The following is a 16780-nucleotide window of genomic DNA, read 5'->3' as shown; positions in this document are numbered from 1 at the left end:
TTTTCCTTCACCCAATCAGACCTGATGGTTGTCTTTCCCTGTGAAAAATCTCAAGCTCTTTTGCATGTAAGTACAGTGGCAAAGTTGGTAAATATATAACAGCTAGTTTTTGAAGGATAAATTTAAAAAAAAAAAAACACCACCACCATTTGTAGTACATGCTATCACTCATGGCCTAGTTTTACCATCATGGGTGGTTTCAAGTTATGGCTGTGACGTCACTGAATCTGAGCTGGGAAACAATGATCAGTCACACCTGATATGTGGTATTTATACAAAACAGACACAATAATCCTAAAGAGCCTCAAAAACATAGTGGTAAAATGTAGCAGAATAAATTAGGAAGCATCCATTTTGAGTATTTAACCTTTGTAATATAATTTAAGTGTACACTTAGATCATGTAACTGCTTGTAATGGCTGAGTTTAACAAGTGGCTCTCAAAATTATAGAAAATTTAATCATGGTACTTGCAAGCTCACTATTTCGTAATATGAAGGCTTCCTGACATTACAGCCTTCTTAAATTGCTTTCGCTAGCAACATTCCAGATGCCCTGCTCTGCCCCATCTACCTGGCAAATACTTCACCCCTTTCACCTAACAAACATACTCATCTCTCAAGGCTTAAATTTATTTATTTTAAGAACTTCCCCTAACCACCCCCCCACCACCACCACCTTCATCTAGATGTAATTGTTCCTGAAGTCCTTGTTGTTGTATTTTTTATCACCACCGCTGGCTGGCATTTATTGTTTAGTTTCTCTTTGCTACTAGACAGTGTTGCAACATCTCATTTTTTTTTAAAGATTTATTTATTATGCATACAGAACTGGGGTACAGGCCAGAGGCTCGGGGCGGTGAGAGGCTTCACCAGAGACAGAGTGGGGAGCAGAACAGGCAGATCGACGAAGTACACTGCTGAGGGGAGCAGCGGGTGGGTCAGGAGAGGTCTGCCACACCATGTGGTCACCTCTGGGGCAGGCGGGAATCGAACTCATGCGGAAGTGGCTTTAGCTTCTCAGTGCAGTGCTTTAACCCGCTGCGCCACCAGGGAGGGCCGCAACATCTCATTTTTTAATTTCAGATATTGAGAACTTTATAAAAGAGATATTGAAAATAAACTATATAATCTTGTATAGGTACTCAGTAAATGTAGGGTGGAGCTGATTTCTATTGTCAGTCCCCAGGAGATCAAGCATTTTGTCGCTAAAACATCCTATGGATTTCTGGACACTTCTGTGTCTTGCTGTAACCTCTTCCTTTTTGCCACTGAATCCTCTACGGAACTGTGCGTTCAATTATTATACTCAGAGCACCCCAAATACTTTCTTACAATAGGAAGAAATCTTTGAGTTTGAGTACAAAGATTTATAACACAGTCTGGGAAAGAGAATTGGATAAGAGGGAGGGAGGGAGGGAGGAAGGACATACAGGATGGGAAGCAAAGAGGGAGGGTGAGAGAAAAAGGCAAATGTACACTTTTAAGAATTGCTTCCAGTTTTTTATATCTATACAAAAAACCCACCCTCTTCCTCACAGCAAATCCAACCATGGAGAAAATAACATGCTTTATGTTTGGGCCTCTGTTCCCTTAATCCTAGGTTGAAATGAATTTTATTGCTGCCACCCAAGATGCAACTCAGTCACTTCCAAATTGCTGCTGAAGAGATTCTTTGCTCTAAACTATTCCGCTAAGTTCCAAGTTCCTGAGGGTAGGTCTGTTGTGTTTAGAACTTTGGCTGAAGATCCCATGAGTGTAAAGACCTGCATTTGTTGGCCCATTTTGCCCCTTTTTCTAAACCCACTTCTCTCTCAGCAACTCCTGATTCTCTCACACTCCTTTGTTTTTCAGAATTTTCTCCCCAGCCTTCAACTACTGACCACCAGGCAAACCACCCTCATATCTGAACTAATTACATCTTCACTAGTTCAAGCTCCAACTGGCAAGAGATTTTTCTCAATGCATCTATTATATGAGGAGTCACTTCCTGCAAAGCTCCTAATCAGTTTCCCACAGGGACAAAGATCACCATCCCATGTACTAGAATTGCTTTCTCTTATGTGCCTAAGCTTATTAGTCAATCTGTTCTACAGGCCAAGAATTACACTTTATTCTTCCCCAGTACAGTACTTGGCATAAGCCCCCCAAAAGTATTTGTTGAATGAATCAATGGAAAAATTTGGGGGTGCCTGTCTTCATGAAAAGTATACAGAGATTTGCATAATGACAAGATTCACTCTTTACCCCCTAATGGCTCACAGTCTAGAAGACAAAATGCCAAGCTCTTTAGCAGTTGTAAAAATGTCTGTCCAACTTAGGTCTGATGACAGTTCCTGAGGTCTTGTTTGCTAATTACCAAATACTCAGTTAAAATACCACTGATAACATGCCAGCTATGCTTTCATGGTCCTTAATTAAAACAAGCAGATGAAATCTTTACATCAAAATCATTCACCCTAAGAGTTCTTAGTATATTGGTCTCTGCTTAATTTATAAAACTTGCTGTTAGTTGTTTCCATGAAAAATAGCATTAAAATGCTAAATTCCTTGAATAAGTCAAACTGAGGCACAACAATTTCCCACCAGAATGGCTGTTTCTCGTTGAAATCTGGCTGGCTGCTGAATCAATTAATGGTTACAGCTCTCAGTTCCTCCCCTCCAGTCCAGCCTGACAACTGTTACTGGGTAGGGGGAAAACGGTTTGGCAGCTCCTGACAGATGGACAGCTGACAGAATGGACTCTCCCACAGGCCCCACCCCCACTCCCACCCCCACCCCCTGGCAGCTGGATGCTGGCCTTGTAGACAATCAGCTGTCTCCCTGAGGAGAAGAATTGTGCAGTCCAGAAAGCTGGCAGGGGAGGGAGGCGCGCGGGCTTGACGGACAGCCGAGAAGTCTGGCTTTTTGGACGGCCCTTAGCAACGGCCCTGATTTGACCCTCCTCAGCGAGGAGAAAATCAAATCAGTGGACCGTTCTCCCGGCTGCGATGCAGCCTCAGCTGCTAAGCGTTAAGGCGGCCTTCTTCCCAGCCTGTTAATTACATGCTCGCTCCCATCTCGGCGTTCCTGCCTTGCTTGGCAAAGTGCTCCCGAGCTGGGGGAAGAAACGACTGCCACCTAGCCCCCCTCGCTGCTTGGGAGTTTGGTCGTGATTGTGAGTCTCTGTACAGCCCCTCATTTCATTGATAGGCGGGACTGAGAGGGGCGTTCCAGCCCCCCCCCCCTCCCCCCGGGCGGGCAGGGACTTTATCCTGGAGTGACTGGCGCGTGGCTACGCTTTTCTTTGCCGTTTGTAGGTGAAACCCATGGGCTTCATTGGCTCCTCGATTTAAACCACGCCCGGCTTTCTGGCCGCTTTGCTGCTGCTGGGCCAGGCCGCCCAGCCATATCCCAGGCGCGTTTGCAGGGCGCGGGGGCTGCTGCTGCTATTGTGTGGATGCCGCGCGGCGCGTGTCCGCTCTTCTCTTGCAGAGATGGCTAACAGGGGCCCGAGCTACGGCTTAAGCCGAGAGGTGCAGGAGAAGATCGAGCAGAAATACGACGCGGACCTGGAGAACAAGCTGGTGGACTGGATCATCCTGCAGTGCGCGGAGGACATAGAGCACCCGCCCCCCGGCAGGGCCCATTTTCAGAAATGGTTAATGGACGGGACGGTAAGGCCGGCTGGCAGCGATCCTGGTGTTGGGGCGTCAGGCAGGGAACCCTCTAGAGCCTTCTCTTTTCAAGCGAGGCTGCAGGAGGAGCTGCCTCTGCCAAGCTCTTAGTCTCATGGGGAGGGAAAGGGAACGTCGGATTTCTTCAGGGTGGGAAACTCAGGGCTCCCTGAACAATACCCTAGGTATCTTCGGGGATTCCCCACAGTCCTAGCCCTGGCAGTTCCTTCTGAGCAGGCAAATTCTTATCCCATTTGCTTTTCCCACTGAGAACAGAAATAAGTATTTCATTGAGTTGCTTCCAGCCTTTTGGTGTTTGAGCTCTTGGGGGCCATCCCTCCCCTGGAGAATGAGGTGGTAACATAGTAAAACAAAGGAATGTGGGGGGGGCAGCTAATCACCTGCCCAACCTTCTTAGCAGCCATGCTCCTTGGGGGTGCTCAATGCCTGGGCAGAATGGGTGGGTTCTTAGGAAGCCAAAGGGAATCCTTATGGGTAACAGTTAAAAGAAGGATGCTCTCTGGCTCTGGAGACTGAGGGCTCTGCGGATTCAAACAAGCCCATCTCTCCCTGCAGGCTGGGATTTACTGTTATGTAACTGCTATTCCACCCTCTGTTGGGCTCCCCCAGGATTTGGGTTATATGTGTCTGGGAGGAAGCTACCCAGTCAGTTCTTTGCTATATCATTAGCACATATGGGACCAGTTGTGGAAACCTGATTCTCATTCTGCCTTTGGATAGAAGAGAGATTAGACTGTCATCATTTGACCTCTCCTAGAGCTCCTAACTCTTTCCTCTATGGAAAGCCTGTAACCATGGCCTCTTCGCCAACCATCATTCCCTATCTGTCACATTCTTTCCCTCACCCAGAAAAAAAGACTAGAGGAGCATAGAGGAACAGAAAGAAAGGGAATCCCAGACCACTGGGTTTACTGCAGTCACTAGCAACCCTGGAAAGAGGAATGGGGTCCCTTGGTTTTTGGGGTTTGATATGGAAGCATGCTTGCCTGTGTCCAAACCTGTGAGCTGTGCGCCTCGGGGTCACCAGAGGGAGTATCTAGGGCCCGGGGGAGGAAGGATTCGTTTTTCATGAAGTGACTGGTAAGTACAAAGGGAAGCACTGATTTGTTTTCTCTGCCTTGCCGCCTTCAGGTCTTGTGTAAGCTGATAAACAGTTTATATCCACCAGGACAAGAGCCCATTCCCAAGATCTCAGAGTCAAAGATGGCTTTTAAGCAGATGGAGCAAATCTCCCAGTTCCTAAAAGCAGCAGAGATATACGGTGTCAGGACCACTGACATTTTTCAGACCGTGGATCTGTGGGAAGGTAAACAGCCTGGCATGCCCCCCTCGGCCTCCCCTTTGCCCACCGCTTTGTGAAACCTGCCCAGTGTTCTTCCCTGGCTCTGACTGTGTGCATATGGGGAGCGGGGGGCAGTGCATCAGCTGTCACAGGGGTGGCACTGCTAACCTTCCCCTTTGTGGTGTTCTATTAAAAGGGTTACCCTCTTTCAAGAGAGCACACATCCGCGGCACAGCAGGGCCCTCAACAAACTAACTCATAAACAGAAGCCTCCTCAGTGGAGAGGAAGCTAATGGTTGCATGGATGTCTTTCATTCCTGCTCCCCCTCCCACTACTCTCTCTCCAAACAAATGACAGCTCCTAAGAGCAGCAGGAGCTGCTCTGACTCATCAGTTGCGAGCTAATAGACAAAGGCGCCGAGTTCCATGTTGTCATCTACCCTGAGAAATAAATAGCACTCCAACCTTTCATTAAACTATTATCTGACAGCTTGTTGACGCTACCTTCCTCATAATGTATTCTGCTCAGAGCGTACATAGCTTGCTGGCTTTCACATTTGTGAACTGACTTGATTAAGAAATACTAGGAGGCATAAAATCAAATCACAATCCTGGCCATATTGAAGAAAAGACCACTTTGGGGTCTATTCAGAATAGACCCCAATAGAATAGTCGCATGAATGGAGACACTTCCAGAGAGTGTGGGGCCCAGAGCCCCTGTGCCCACAGGTGCACGGCTGCCCCTGCAGCTGCTCCACCCCCGGCTGCTGAGGCAGAGACCAGCCAAGCCCGGCTGCCAGGCTACTGCTCAGCTCACAGCCCCTGGCTGTCATCAGCAGCCAAGTGATAGGACAGCCAGGGCAGTGACCCAGATGGCTCTGTTGACAGTGACAATGGGGTAACTTTCCTATGATCCAGAGACAGTGATATTGTAAGAGCTCTTCAGATAATGGCTGAAATAGACTCCTGGCAGAGGACTTCTGTAAAACTTGTAAAGAAACAATTACCTCTTTATTCTTCTTACTTCCCCTGTGTCAGGCAGGGGGCTGGCATTTCTTTTCTCTTCCATAGATGACTTGTTAAAATCTTAAAACATTGATCTGTTTTTCTTATGTTTTGCCATTACGTAAAAATTCACACACCCTAACTCACAGGCCAGGCCATTGGCCTTCAGGGATCCTCGTCTCCAGATCTCCACGTACTATCTCAGTTGAGGCTTAGAGTGTCAAAACTGGGATGATGTCCCCCTAATACAGGTGGCTAATACAACTAAAAGACAGCTTCTCTTTATTAGTAATATCCTATCTGCTGGCACAGCACAGGTGTTTTACTGCCCAATGCCAGTTATTTCCCTTGACAATTCTATGATGGAGGTGTTACTACTTTCTCCATTGCATAAGTAATGACGCTGGCCCCAGATGACTTGTGTACGTCACATACCCAGTAATAACCAGGACTGGAACTCAAACCTAGTCTCTCTGATGTCAGAACACGGGCCCTTCCCAGACTGCCCTGTCAGACTTTGACGAGGAGGCTTAGATTCTCTTACTGACACAAGCATGTGCTCTTGAGTCCTAACAGTTACTGAGGAGGGACACCGATAGCCCCGAAACTAAGGGATCTTGTCAACACAGTGACTCTAGTGAGGATCCCCAGGACAAAAAATATATGCAGAAGGAAAAAGCAAAGATCTGTGAGAAGAGAGGGTCTCAATTGTGCTTCCCTGGCTCTACATTACTGATGATGCTTTAACTTGATATCATTTATTTCCCAAAACACACAGGTGAGGGCAGTAGCGGGGGAGCAGGGAGTGAGCAGTGGTCTTGGGTAAACATCTTCCCCAGCCCTGTGTGTTTTGTGCCTCTTAGGGAAGAGACATGAGTGTGACTGTGGCAGCCTGAGATGGGTGAGCAGCTGGGCTCCAGGGCAGGAATAATGCTCCTAGACCAATGGAACGGACACCAAGGGGCCTCCTCCCAGGGCCAAAGGATGGGTTTTATTGGAAAGGACGAGGGGACCCACTTCCTGGTGCAGTGCAGGCATAGATGGGCTGGCAAGAGGGAGGGTAGCTAGTAATAGGCAAGCAGGAGGCCTGGGCATTTCCAAATGGCCTCGGAAGCCCCAGGACCTGGTAGCTGCCTTGGTGGAGAAAACGCTCAAGACTGAGGTTCAGGGAGATTCTGGTAAACATTGGAGGGGATACTTGCTATCCCCCCAGAAACAGTCTGACGCTCAGGCCAAAACTGGTTACTGTGCTGTGGGGCAAGATGTGCTTTGAGCAGAGAAAGGGCAGAGGCAGAGCTGGTCTTGCAGGAGGCCAGGGGTGAGACCCACAGCGTGGCCACATGGGCAGATCGAGCATGCCTGGTCCAGGCCTTGTTGCAAGAGCTGGTTGTCAGTCAGGAGCTCTGGGGATGTTAAACTGCTGTCAGGGATGCCATGAGGCCAGGTGGGGGCATGTGTGTGTACACAGCTATTGGACTAGCCATTGGTGTAGCTTAGTACTGTATTCTCTACCATTCTGTACCCTGACAGTGGTGCTGATGCTTCCTCACATTTCTGTGTAGTCACAGTCCTTCCCCGTGGTGGTGGTGGCTGTAGTGCCGTCCAGCTCTCCAAGCCTGGGAGCTTCGCTTCCTCTTATGCCCAGTCCCGCCCCATCTCTTGTCAACTCTGCTTGACATCTTCCATCTTGCCACAGCTGCCTTGGCCACTCCATGCTGTGTTTGTCACAGACAGGTCAAGCTGCAGGAGCCACACTTGCCAAGTGCCTTCTCAGTAAGACTTTGTGATTCAGAAAATCAGTGGCCCCAGTAGTGCCCACTACCCTGAGACCCCTCTTTAAATGCGAGGTGGTATATATGGAAAGGACTTACGCAACAAGAATAAAAGTCAGGGTTTTAAAATGGAACCCAGTCCCGGGTTATATAGTCCAAAAAGCACAGCCATTGCAAACATACAGGCAAGGCTAGAGAAGCTGCCCTGAGAAGAAACTGAGGGTGACCTGTTCTTTTCACTGATGGGGAAGAGGTCAGGGCAGCTTGGAGCAGTGGAAGAGGCCTGGGGAGGTGAGAGAAGAGAAGAGAAGTGAATGCTTGGCAGCTTACTTTGGGATTTTTTTTTTATGGATTTCTGAAAAGGGCAAGGGTGGGGTGTCTCAGCTATGACTCAGAGCAGAATGTACTGGAGAGAGGAGAGGAAGGAAGAAGTGTGTGTGTGTTAGTGTGTGTGTTTTCTAAATGAGAGTGAGGTAAGAGGACCAGAAAGCTATTCCTGGAAGGTGAAAAGTCGGAGCGCCCAGTTCACATCTCTGTTCTACCACTTCCAAGTTAACTTTTCTAAGCTTTGATTTTTCTCAGCTGTAAAATGGGGTAAATCAGAACTATTCCACAGGTTTGGCACAGGAGTAAGCAAGATGGTGCATTAGCTGTTCTCAGTGTGTTGCTGGGCCTCAGCAGAGTACTGTAGATGTACTGTACTCTGTCATCTCTCTGTCCTTTCTGAGACTGATAGAAAATGAGGGTGGGGAAGAGGCAGGTGGGAAGGCATATTTTTTTTTCCTTTGGAACAAATGGAGTTCATTAATGGCGTTACACAGATGCTGGTAGGGTTGACCTTTGCCCTGTCATTAGTGGTGCCTTCTCATCAATCATTCAGTAGAGAGGAACTGGCTTTTCCAGCACTTTATTGACTTCTCCCATCTCTGGGTCTTACCATCTTGATACCTTTCCTCATAATACATTGCTGTTAATTCCAGACCCAAAATAATTTGGTAGAGTCAAAAGGGGAAGAGTTTTGGAGTTGGGTTGCTGTATCCTAGCTGTGTGACCTCAGTGCAGCTGCTTAGCAACGAGGAGCCCCAGTTCCCTTCAAGATAAATAGGTCCAGTGCCTCCCTTGGAGAGTTCTTGAAAGAACCAGTGTATAAATGCCTAGCCCAGTGCCTGGCTAATAGACACTGGACAAGTGTGAGCTACTTTCCCCAGCTGTAAGTCCACCAGCAACTTCCATTTCTGGTTCCTTTCCATAACCACATAGCCAGTGTTCTAGAATGTCAGGCAGGAAATTCTGGATCTGCCACCTCTGTTCTCAGTAACCCTACTGATGATGATCTGGGACAACTGTCTTTGTTGTGCATGCCCCCACTTCCCCTGCGTGATAACTGTGAATCAGGGAGGTGTGGAGTACCTAGAAGATGCAAATATATTCTCTGGGGAGGGATCACTGTATGTGTCGTTCCTCAACAGCAGGAGCCCAAGAGATAGTTCACCCAGTTTGAGGGATATTTTGGGATGCTGTGAGGTACCTGTGGTGGCATGAGTCATCACAAATGCGTGCTGCTTGGATCCTGCATTGCTGTCAGAACAGCCCTTAGACATTTATACCACATGCAGTTGTCTTTCATGGATTTTTTTTTTCCTTCAGCACTTGTTCTCAGACTCCAGTGTACCTGGGAATCATGCAGACTTGTTAAAATACAGGTTGCTGGACATCAGCCCCCAAGTTTCTGAAAGTAGAAAGTTTGGGGTAGCACAAATGATGCTGATTCTACAGGACGGGAAGCCCCACTGAGAACCTCAATTACAGTGTTGTTTCAGCGAAAGAAGCCACAGAATATCATAAATCCCTCAGAATGAGTCCCGCCTTTTCCTCTGACATTTCTCCCTTGACTCTAACAGTATTTCCTCTACTTTAAATGGAGAACTGGAGGGGTAGAGGGATGCCTGAGTTACTACACAGGAAAACAAGAAATGGTTTCTTCACTCACTGGCTGCCTTCCTGTAAGCCTCAGAAAGGTGGGAAAAGCCAGTATTCCAAGAGTCACAAGGATGAGGCAGAGCTGATAGAAGGTGGTGCAGCACTGAAGCAGAGTTTGGACTGTAGTCATAGGCTGACTGTTGGAATCAGGGTGTCCAGTCTGACTCTACTCACCCTGTGATTCTCCCTGGCCCTTTTCTTTCTCTTCACCTTTCTCATTATTTTTCTCTCTCCAAAGACCTGTAAAAGGCATCATGAGAATAATGAAAATTTTAGAACAAAATGCTACTTGAGTGTCACGGAGCTGTCCCACAGGGGAGCCCCTGGGCTGGCATGGGGGGCCCCTGTAATGCCAAGCTCAGGCTCCGCTCCCCAGACATGGTGGCAAGTAGTGTGGGTGTGAGGCTGGCTTGCAGACACCTTATGTTGGAATAATGGCCCCAGAATCTGACTTCTTAGACTCTCGGGTAATTCTCATGATCATTCTAGTTTGGGATGACTGGGTGAAAATCAGCTTTCTCAAACTTTCCTGATGGTGGCAATCACCTGGAGTTCTTGTTAAAAACAAACTCCCAGCCCCATCTCAGGTCTGCTGAGTCAGTTTAACAGGGCAATGACCTCAAGATTCATATTTTAAAATAGTCCTTAATTTAACCCCATAAACAGTCCAAGAAGCTCTACTCTTAGGCAAGCCAAGGTTACATTTGATGGTAGCTCAAGCATTTCAGCTTTTGTTGCTTTTATACCTAACATACCTCACAGATCTTCCTTCACCTCTCTATTCCTTTAGACATTTAGGAAGTATTTTTTGCCCCCAGAGGTATCAGCCTCTGTAAACGGCCCCCTTCCACCCAGAAGTGCTTAGTCATTTGGGATTGGTGCCCTTGACCCAGAGAGGCCCAAGAACTGTCATCCCCCAAGTGTATCTCCCTGGCCTGGTACAGATGTATCCACAGCCTGATGGACTCATCCCTGATCACTGAGGGATGTGCCTGCCCAGCCAGCCTACTGTGGGGCAGGAGGGGAGACGTAGAACATGGCAGTGTGGCCTCGTGGTGCTGGCGGGCTTTGCCTCAGACACCAGAGCTAGACTTGGGCTCTGGTTTACATACTAGATGACTCACAGTACGTTAGTTATCCTCCCTGAATAAACTTTCGTATTCACACATTGAGAGGAATAATATCAATTCCATGGAGTTGATGTCATGAATAATAAAAGTATGTAGACTATAGTTTATCTCTGGCCTTGGGAACCTTTCCTGAGGGAAATTTCTCCAACTAGCTTCTGTCAAATAATGCCCCCTTTCCTGGTTTCCTCAGCCCCCATCACGCACTTGTTATCTAGTTGGAGCTCCTGGGATGGGGTAGTTCTCAGTTACCAGATACCTAACTGTGCCCCAACTTATTTCCCTCTTTCTGGCTCATATAGGAAATTCATTGTGAAGGAAGGTGGGTGTGTGGTTTAACTTGCTTCAGTACTCATGGCTCAGGGTAGTTAATCTGTGGCTGAGTTGCTGGGTGGCTCAACAGTTCACTGGTTCCTGGAAATACCACGCCCATTCTTTTAACCAGACACCACTAGACACCAGAAACAGATTTCCTGTGTGTGCTCTTTGTACAGAAAAGAGTGTTAGACCCTCACCTTCCTCAGCATTCCTGCTTCGTCATGTCTCCGGGTTCTCTCTTTTTTAAAATATTTATGTAGGCATACAGAACTGGGGTACAAGCCAGGCTGTGGGGGGGTGAGACAATTCCTCACAGACAGAGTGGAGCCCCAGGACAGGCTGATGTACTGAAACACACTGCTGAGGGGAGCAGTGGGCGGGTAGGAGAGGTCTGCTGCGCCATGTGGGTCACCCCCTTGGCCGGGGATCAAAGTCATGCTGCAGTGGCTGTCAATATCTTCATAGTGCTTTTAACCCATTGTGCCGCGAGGGAGGGCCTCTAGTTTCTCTTTAATGACACAAGTACAAACTTCCCCGCCTCTTTCCAAGTGATCCTTCAGAATATCATCACTTGAATTCTATTGGAGAAAAAGAAAAAGGATCATGTTATTCAGTGACAATTGCAGAAATATTTTTCATCATCAGAAAATCATTCTAGCAACCACCTCTGTGTTTCCTTTCTTTTAATTCTCAGTATTCCTTGTGCTCTCCCATCTCCATCACCCCAGCTGTTCCTTGAATCTGAGGGGGTGGGGGGGCCTCTGCATGGAGCACATTTCATTCTGCAACCCATTCACCAACCCGTGTTCACTCAGAATCCATGAAATGACTCTGTGGTTAATATGGGAGGCAGGGCAGAAGAGAGAGGTGAGGGAAGAGGGCCTACCGTCTCTCCTCTGAATAAATGGACATCCTCTGTGGGCCTGAATTGCTTATTAGAGTCAGAGTCCATTCTCACTTTCCATCAACCTTCCCCTGTAGTTCCGTAGCCTCCAGGGACTGAGTATAGCAGCCAGGCTGCAGAAACCACAGATGGAACCCTTGGTTTAAAGAGGCCTTTTAAGGTTTACCCTTGACTTTCACAGTCTCCTGTAGGCTGAGTCCTGCCTTGCTTTGTGACATTGTGCCTTTAGCTTTTGCGCTCCGTGCTAGTGCTTTGCATGCACTAAATCCTAGGGCTAAATCCTTCCCCGCCCCTCCGCTACTCACATATGCCAGTTACTGATTGCCTCCATTTATCGCCTTTCAAGCTGCACTACATAAAGGGCCTATCATGTTTCATTTTGAGTGCTTTCTGTTTTGGTTCGCTTTTCTTCATTTGCCAGGCCTTCAACCCAGATAGCCAAGTGAGTACTCAATGCATGCACATGGTTGATTGTAGACCCTTTTAACCCAGGTCAATATAAGTTTGACATAGTTAATCCATCCAACCAGTTTTTCTCCAGTTTGTATTTCCTTTCCAGTCTTGAGGAAAGTCTACGAAAGTTCACTGCACCAGCCAGACCACAGGAGCCCCCTCACCATAGCTTATAGAACCTTCCAGACAGAGGCCTCTGCTCAGAGCAGGGAAATACCTATGTCTGAGCTGCTGTGTTTAGAAAGTTTTATACATACAGCAAGGAGAGAGTGAGAAATCGAGTGTCAGTGGTATGTAACAGCAGTGACTAGCCAGGTGATTGTTTGTTTCTTGCCAAGAAGTTAGGCAGCTTTGAGAAGTGTTTGCTGTACCCCCGACTTGAAGGTGCTCTCTGCAGTTTCCTATCAGAGCAACCTACCCGGAGGCCAGTCTCCTCCTTCCAGACAGCTTAGTGCTGACTCAGCTTAGCTTTGATCTCCTCTTTGGCTTCCAGGGAAGGACATGGCTGCAGTGCAGAGAACCCTGATGGCTCTGGGCAGCGTGGCCGTCACCAAGGATGACGGCTGCTACCGGGGAGAGCCGTCCTGGTTTCACAGGTAAAAAATCTTCTTTCTGGGCCCCAAGGTGCTGAGGGTGATTGTAACAAGAGGGTGGGTCGAAAGCCCCCTAGCTCCTCAGAGGTATTTGCCACTCAGTGCCCCTCGGAGCAAGCAAGCCTGGCCCCTAGCTCAAGTGCTCCAGAGCAAGGAAAGACTGATGCTTCTGGGCAGACCCATGGCCATCTGGGCTCTGCCTGTTCTGCCTTTGTCCATGGTGTTTCTCTTGAGACCCAACTGGATCGGTAGCTTTTCTCAGCACTGGCGTGATATCTGAATTTGGGTTTCTTATGCATCAACTAGCCTGAATCAACTAACTTTTTACTAATTTACTTATTTTTATACTTAATGCTTGAAAAATGTTCTGATTTGCTTATTAAGCTCTCTTTTTTCCTCTCAGAAGTAGCCTGACCTCCATTTAAATTAAATGGGCATGTCAGTAAATGGTCTTTTCTTTAAGTGATTTGCTTTTGGTTATTTTTCTTGGGGAAAGGTGGAGTAATAGCCAGGGAGCTTGAGTTCCACCCAGTAGCTCAGCGGGAGATGAAAAGAGTAACCTTGTGGTAGATAATTAATGATTAGTTTCTCTAATTCCCTATTCTTCTTCTTGACAGTTATAAAAAGGTACCAGCTGGTCTCATTTTAAGTGGACCTGGTCTGAAAATATCCTAGATACTTGAAACCCCAGTTTTAACTTTATTCATGACCAACTGTGATCTCTTTGACCCAAAGATTATTTACTATGTGGTTCCTTACTGGAGTTTGCTGACTTCTGACCTAGAGTAACACATTTCCTCTCCTTAACTCACGGGCCCTTCAATTCTAAAATGGAACATAGTCGTGGGTCTGTACTGGGAAGGGTAGGTTGGGATTGATGACATGCTTTGATTTTAATTTTCACAAGGGATTCAGGTAACTGTGGGAAAAAGAATGAGAAGGAAACTCTGGGAGTGAAATCCCCTGAGAAAGCTGCTACTGATTGCTGAAATTCTAGAAGGCTCTCTGGGGTGTTCTATGGTGTAAAGAGTTCATGTCTCATGGGCAGAGTCATCTCTCAGGGTAGAGTCACAGCTCAGGGTGTGGCCACAGCTCAGAATAGGATGATACCTCGTAGTGGAACTGCAGCTCAGGTAGGGACACATACCCACATACCCAGAGCTCATAGTAAGATCACAGCTTAGGGTGTGTCTATAGGCCATAGTAGGACCAAACTTATGGTAGGCCTATAACTCAGGGTGAAAACACAGTTCAGAGTGGGGCATTACCTCAAAGTAGGACCCAGTTCATGGTAAGCTTGTAGCTCTGGGGAGGAGCCCAGTCTGTGGGAGGGCCCAATCTCCCACTAGGTGCTCCCAGTAGAATCTGTCTGCATCTCATGGGAAATGTTGAGTGTGGTCAGAATGATACTATTTTAATTCACTCCCTCTTCTCAGGAAAGCACAGCAGAATCGGAGAGGATTTTCAGAGGAGCAGCTTCGCCAGGGACAGAACGTTATAGGTCTGCAGATGGGCAGTAACAAGGGTGCCTCCCAGGCAGGCATGACTGGGTATGGGATGCCCAGGCAGATCATGTGAAACGCCACCTCCTGGCCCCCAGTAGAGAGGATGAATGTTCCACACCACAGTCTCTATGATAAAGAAATAGTTAGTCACCTTCTGACCTTCTCTTTCTCGATGCCTCCTGTCCCTGGTTTTTGCGAGTGCTGCATTTCTGCTGAGAATCCGCGTTGCCTACTGCTGCCACCTTCGGTTCCTTAGAACTATGCAAAGACTCCGCTTCCTTCCTCTTCCTGAGCTCCTGGCCTAAAAGTCTCCGTTTGTCTGATTATTTATTTATTTATTTGCCAAAAAGTTCCCTCCTCAACGTATCGAACACACCGAATAAACAAATTAGTCTTGTGTCTTCCAAGTGTCACCTTCATTCACTGTGGTCAAGACTTGGCCGGCAGGGCTGGGCTCTGCTTTGTTTGTAAGACCAGGCAGTGGAATTAAGCCTCAGCTGTAATGTAGACACAGGTTAGCTTTGAAGAAGGTCTTCCAAGGCTGTATTGTTTATCTTGGTAACTGGATTCTTTACTAATGTATTATACTAATACAATTGGATTCATAGAAAGGTTTGGAAGAGTTTGTCCACTCAGAGCCCAAAGCTGTGAGCTCAAGAACAAAGTCTTTGACCCACCTTTATTTTTGAGCAGCTAATTTGTGCTTATTATTCTGGACTCTGAGGGGAGCTAAGGAATGAACAGGTCAGACCCCACATTTTTAAGAAGCTCTCTATAGATGTTCAGCTACTATCTAATGGATTGATGCTTTATTGAATGGGATGGGATGATAAATATTTCAAGGAATGAATAGAAAACATTATAATCAGCTGAGATACAGAAGGAAGTAACCCGCCAAATCTCAGGAGACACTGGGACCAGCCAGAGTGCGGGACAGGTAAAAAGAATGCTGGTAGATTTGCCAGCACTTGGCCGTCTCCCACCCCCACGCCCCCCCAACCCCCCACCCACTTAGGCTCCCACTTCTTCATTCCTTCGTGATTACAGTCTGGAGATGAAGCTGCTGAAAAATTCACAGGCGGAGGTTTCCCTGGAGTAGCCTGAACTGAGAGAAGCAGTGACAAGTAGAGAATGAGTCTAATTTGGAATCTGCCTCAGTAGAGTCCAGGTCCCCAGACTCATCAGAAGCCATCCAAGTTAAGGCCTGAGATGCTTTCCCCACTGTGCTTTTGCAGTCATGTAGCAGCTAATCTCAAGGAAAATCAGCTCATGACAAACTACTGGAAGATCTGATAAACCTGGGCTGGAGAACCTGGAGGTTAGTATGCTTAGACAGAAAGACAAACACCTGATGGTTTCACTTGTTATGTAGAAGACAAAACAAATGCACCAAATAAGGCAGAAATAAATGTTTAAACTGTAAAACCAAATTAGTGGTTATCAGAAAGGAAGAGAATAGGATAAAAAACATCAATAGTGAACAATAAAATTAGAATTTTAGAGGTGAGCATAGTGTTTTATATACAGACACTGAGTTATAACATGTATACCTGAAACCTATATATAATGCTACATAATATATAACCTATATAATACATTTTTTAAATTTCATTTAAAAAATGAAATGTAATTACCACTGAAAATGCACCAAGTGAAAAATTCTTAACATTTTAAAGAGAAAAAATGTATTGCATAAAGAAGAAAGAATCAGATTGACAATGGACTTCTCAACAGTTAGTTTAAGGTAATATTTTCAAGGTGCTAAAGGACAAAAATGAAGCAAAAATATTAACAAAGACCCTTTTCAAAAACACAATTGGATTAAATATTCCAGAAAGAAAAGTGTGTTTCCAGGAAAATGTTCATGTAATGTGAAGCAAAGGTAAGTAAATTAGAAATTTTCATTCTTGTTTAAATAAATAAAAAGTAAAGAAAACATAATTGTCCAAAACTAAAGTTCCAGACAACACCAGTGTGTGTGACATGACTAGAGAGATTCACAGAAAAGGGATAGTTGAGAAATTAATAAGTGCCTTATCTGGAAGTGACTTAGAAACGTCAATGAGTTTAAGAAATTAGAAAAAGATAAACATTAGGTTTAACTCACTTCATGAGGATGATTTGAAAAACCAGGTAGGGTAAGAAGAGAAAATTACAGATCAGTTT

The 16780-nt window shown here is 46.4% G+C and overlaps 1 protein-coding gene across 2 annotated transcripts; it reads left to right on the top strand.

Annotated features, from left to right (window-relative positions):
- The first annotated feature begins 2782 nt into the window (after window positions 1–2782).
- TAGLN3 (transgelin 3) lies at window positions 2783–15016 on the top strand. 2 transcript variants are annotated; one of them, XM_004675222.2, is made up of 5 exons: window positions 2783–3155; window positions 3473–3654; window positions 4807–4981; window positions 13010–13112; window positions 14546–15016. In XM_004675222.2, the coding sequence occupies exons 2-5, from the start codon at window positions 3475–3477 to the stop codon at window positions 14685–14687; spliced, it is 600 nt and encodes a 199-aa protein (XP_004675279.1). In that variant the 5' UTR covers window positions 2783–3155; window positions 3473–3474; the 3' UTR covers window positions 14688–15016. The 2 variants fall into 2 exon arrangements, with proteins under 2 accessions (XP_004675279.1, XP_004675278.1); XM_004675221.2 differs by lacking the exon at window positions 2783–3155 and having other exon boundaries at window positions 3203–3654.
- Window positions 15017–16780: the final 1764 nt, after the last annotated feature.

This window comes from Condylura cristata, unplaced genomic scaffold (assembly GCF_000260355.1).
Source record: "Condylura cristata isolate star-nosed mole 26May11 unplaced genomic scaffold, ConCri1.0 scaffold00003, whole genome shotgun sequence".
Lineage (NCBI taxonomy): Eukaryota > Metazoa > Chordata > Mammalia > Eulipotyphla > Talpidae > Condylura > Condylura cristata.
The sequence above is the reverse complement of the archived record's forward strand: the minus strand, read 5'-3'. Positions and strand labels throughout refer to the sequence as shown.

Bases quoted from the DNA above. Each gene is read 5' to 3' on its own strand.
- TAGLN3 (XM_004675222.2), top strand. From the start codon at position 3,475: ATGGCTAACAGGGGCCCGAGCTACGGCTTAAGCCGAGAGGTGCAGGAG. The intron at 4,982-13,009 runs GTAAACAGCCTG...TTTGGCTTCCAG, and splicing joins GACCGTGGATCTGTGGGAAG to GGAAGGACATGGCTGCAGTG. The intron at 13,113-14,545 runs GTAAAAAATCTT...CCCTCTTCTCAG, and splicing joins GAGCCGTCCTGGTTTCACAG to GAAAGCACAGCAGAATCGGA.